We start from the raw sequence: 1,554 nt of genomic DNA on the forward strand, positions 1-1,554 counted from the left end.
CTATGCTGGGAACCGAACTCGGGTCTTGCGTGAGAGCAACAGCTAGGGCTACACAGAGATACCCTATCTCAAAAAACAACAGTTTTCAGGGAAAAAGAGGAGGGGGATGTAAACACTGAAAGCGAACCCATTTAAAGGGTATAAAAACAAAACAGTTGGTTTGAATAATGGCTAAATATGTGATAATATTAATTTTCGTTAGATCTTAGAGACTTTTTTTTTCTCCTAACGAGAAAGGTATGCTTTCACACGTCTCCTGCTGAAGTATGGGTGAGGGAAACAGGATGACTTGGGGTGCCGCTCCCACTGAGAGAAGCGCTCTCTACGGCCTGCCGAAATGGTTTGGGATTTGCTGCTGATATCTGAGCGGTGCAGGCAAGCTTTTCCAGGGGGTAATGCATTCACCAGGATTGCCTGGGGGAGAGGAAAGTGAGTTTGCTTAATGAGTCGTTCTGCCTTCCTTTATCATCTGCCAGCATCCATTGCTTCCCTCCGGCAGTGAAAAGGATGGTCCTTGTCTATTACTTCCCCAAACAGGAAACGAGTCTTTTTCTCTACACATTTTTAGGTTTCCCTACAATTTCCACACATTCTATGCTTAAGCTTCTCTAGACCTGCTTTAAGGCCTTATATAATTCCTGAGATGTTTGTGTTTAAAAACTTAAAGCGAGGTGTTTGCAGCTGTGGACGCACCGCTGTCTGATGCCTGCACCGCCTCTCGCTTGCCTGGCTCCAGCCGAAGGAGAAGGGGTAAGTAAGGAGGTGCTCTAACCGTGGCTTCGGCACCCAGGAAGCAACCGGCTACAAAAGCCATTCGTAAGAGTGCGCCCTCCGCTGGAGGGGTGAAGACACCTCCTCCTCCCAGGCCAGGCACTGAGGGACTCCGTGAGATCAGACACTCTCAGAAGGCCACTGAACCGACCCGCAAGCTCCGCTCCCAGCATCTGGTGCGAGAAACTGCTCAGGACTTCAAAACAGATCTGTGCTTCCAGAGTGCAGCTTTTGCTTTGCAGGAGGCAAGTGAGGCCCACCTGGCTGGCCTTTTTGAAGATACCAGCCTGTGTGCTCTCCATGCCAAACGTGTAACTATTGTGCCAAAACGTGCCTAAGAGTCCACTATGAGGAGAAACACTTCATTCTCAAAAAAAAAAAAAAAAAAGATTTTTTCGTCTTCTTCCTGTTCTCAGTAGTTCTGAATGTTAGATATTTTTTTCGATGGGGTCAAAAGTTGCCTAAGTATATGCTTGCGAGTGGAAAAATAGGGGACAGAAATCAGGTATTGGCAGTTTTTCCATTTTCATTTGTGTGACTTTTTAATATAAATGCAAGATGTAAAGCATTAATGCAAGCGAAATGTTTCAGCGAACGTATTTTAACAGTTCAACTTTATAACAATTATAAATAAACCTGCTAAAGTTTTCTGGGCAATGCCAGCATTTGGCTTAAAAAAAAATAAGTCAGTTTCCCATTGACGGCAATTAAATGGTGTTTATGGCATTTTTATCATACGGTAGATTCCATCCATTCACTGTACTTTTATGAGTTGTGTTACAT

At 44.5% G+C, this 1,554-nt stretch overlaps 1 protein-coding gene across 1 annotated transcript; it reads left to right on the plus strand.

Moving 5' to 3' along the window:
• Positions 1-337: 337 nt before the first annotated feature.
• LOC110541181 (histone H3.3A-like) lies at positions 338-1,109 on the plus strand. Its single transcript, XM_021627973.1, has 2 exons — positions 338-429; positions 791-1,109. The coding sequence occupies exons 1-2, from the start codon at positions 338-340 to the stop codon at positions 1,107-1,109; spliced, it is 411 nt and encodes a 136-aa protein (XP_021483648.1).
• The last annotated feature ends 445 nt before the right edge of the window (positions 1,110-1,554 follow it).

Source organism: Meriones unguiculatus, chromosome 10 (assembly GCF_030254825.1).
Source record: "Meriones unguiculatus strain TT.TT164.6M chromosome 10, Bangor_MerUng_6.1, whole genome shotgun sequence".
Classification (NCBI taxonomy): Eukaryota; Metazoa; Chordata; class Mammalia; order Rodentia; family Muridae; genus Meriones; species Meriones unguiculatus.

Bases quoted from the DNA above. Each gene is read 5' to 3' on its own strand.
- LOC110541181 (XM_021627973.1), top strand. From the start codon at position 338: ATGGTTTGGGATTTGCTGCTGATATCTGAGCGGTGCAGGCAAGCTTTT. The intron at 430-790 runs GTGAGTTTGCTT...TTCGGCACCCAG, and splicing joins ATTGCCTGGGGGAGAGGAAA to GAAGCAACCGGCTACAAAAG.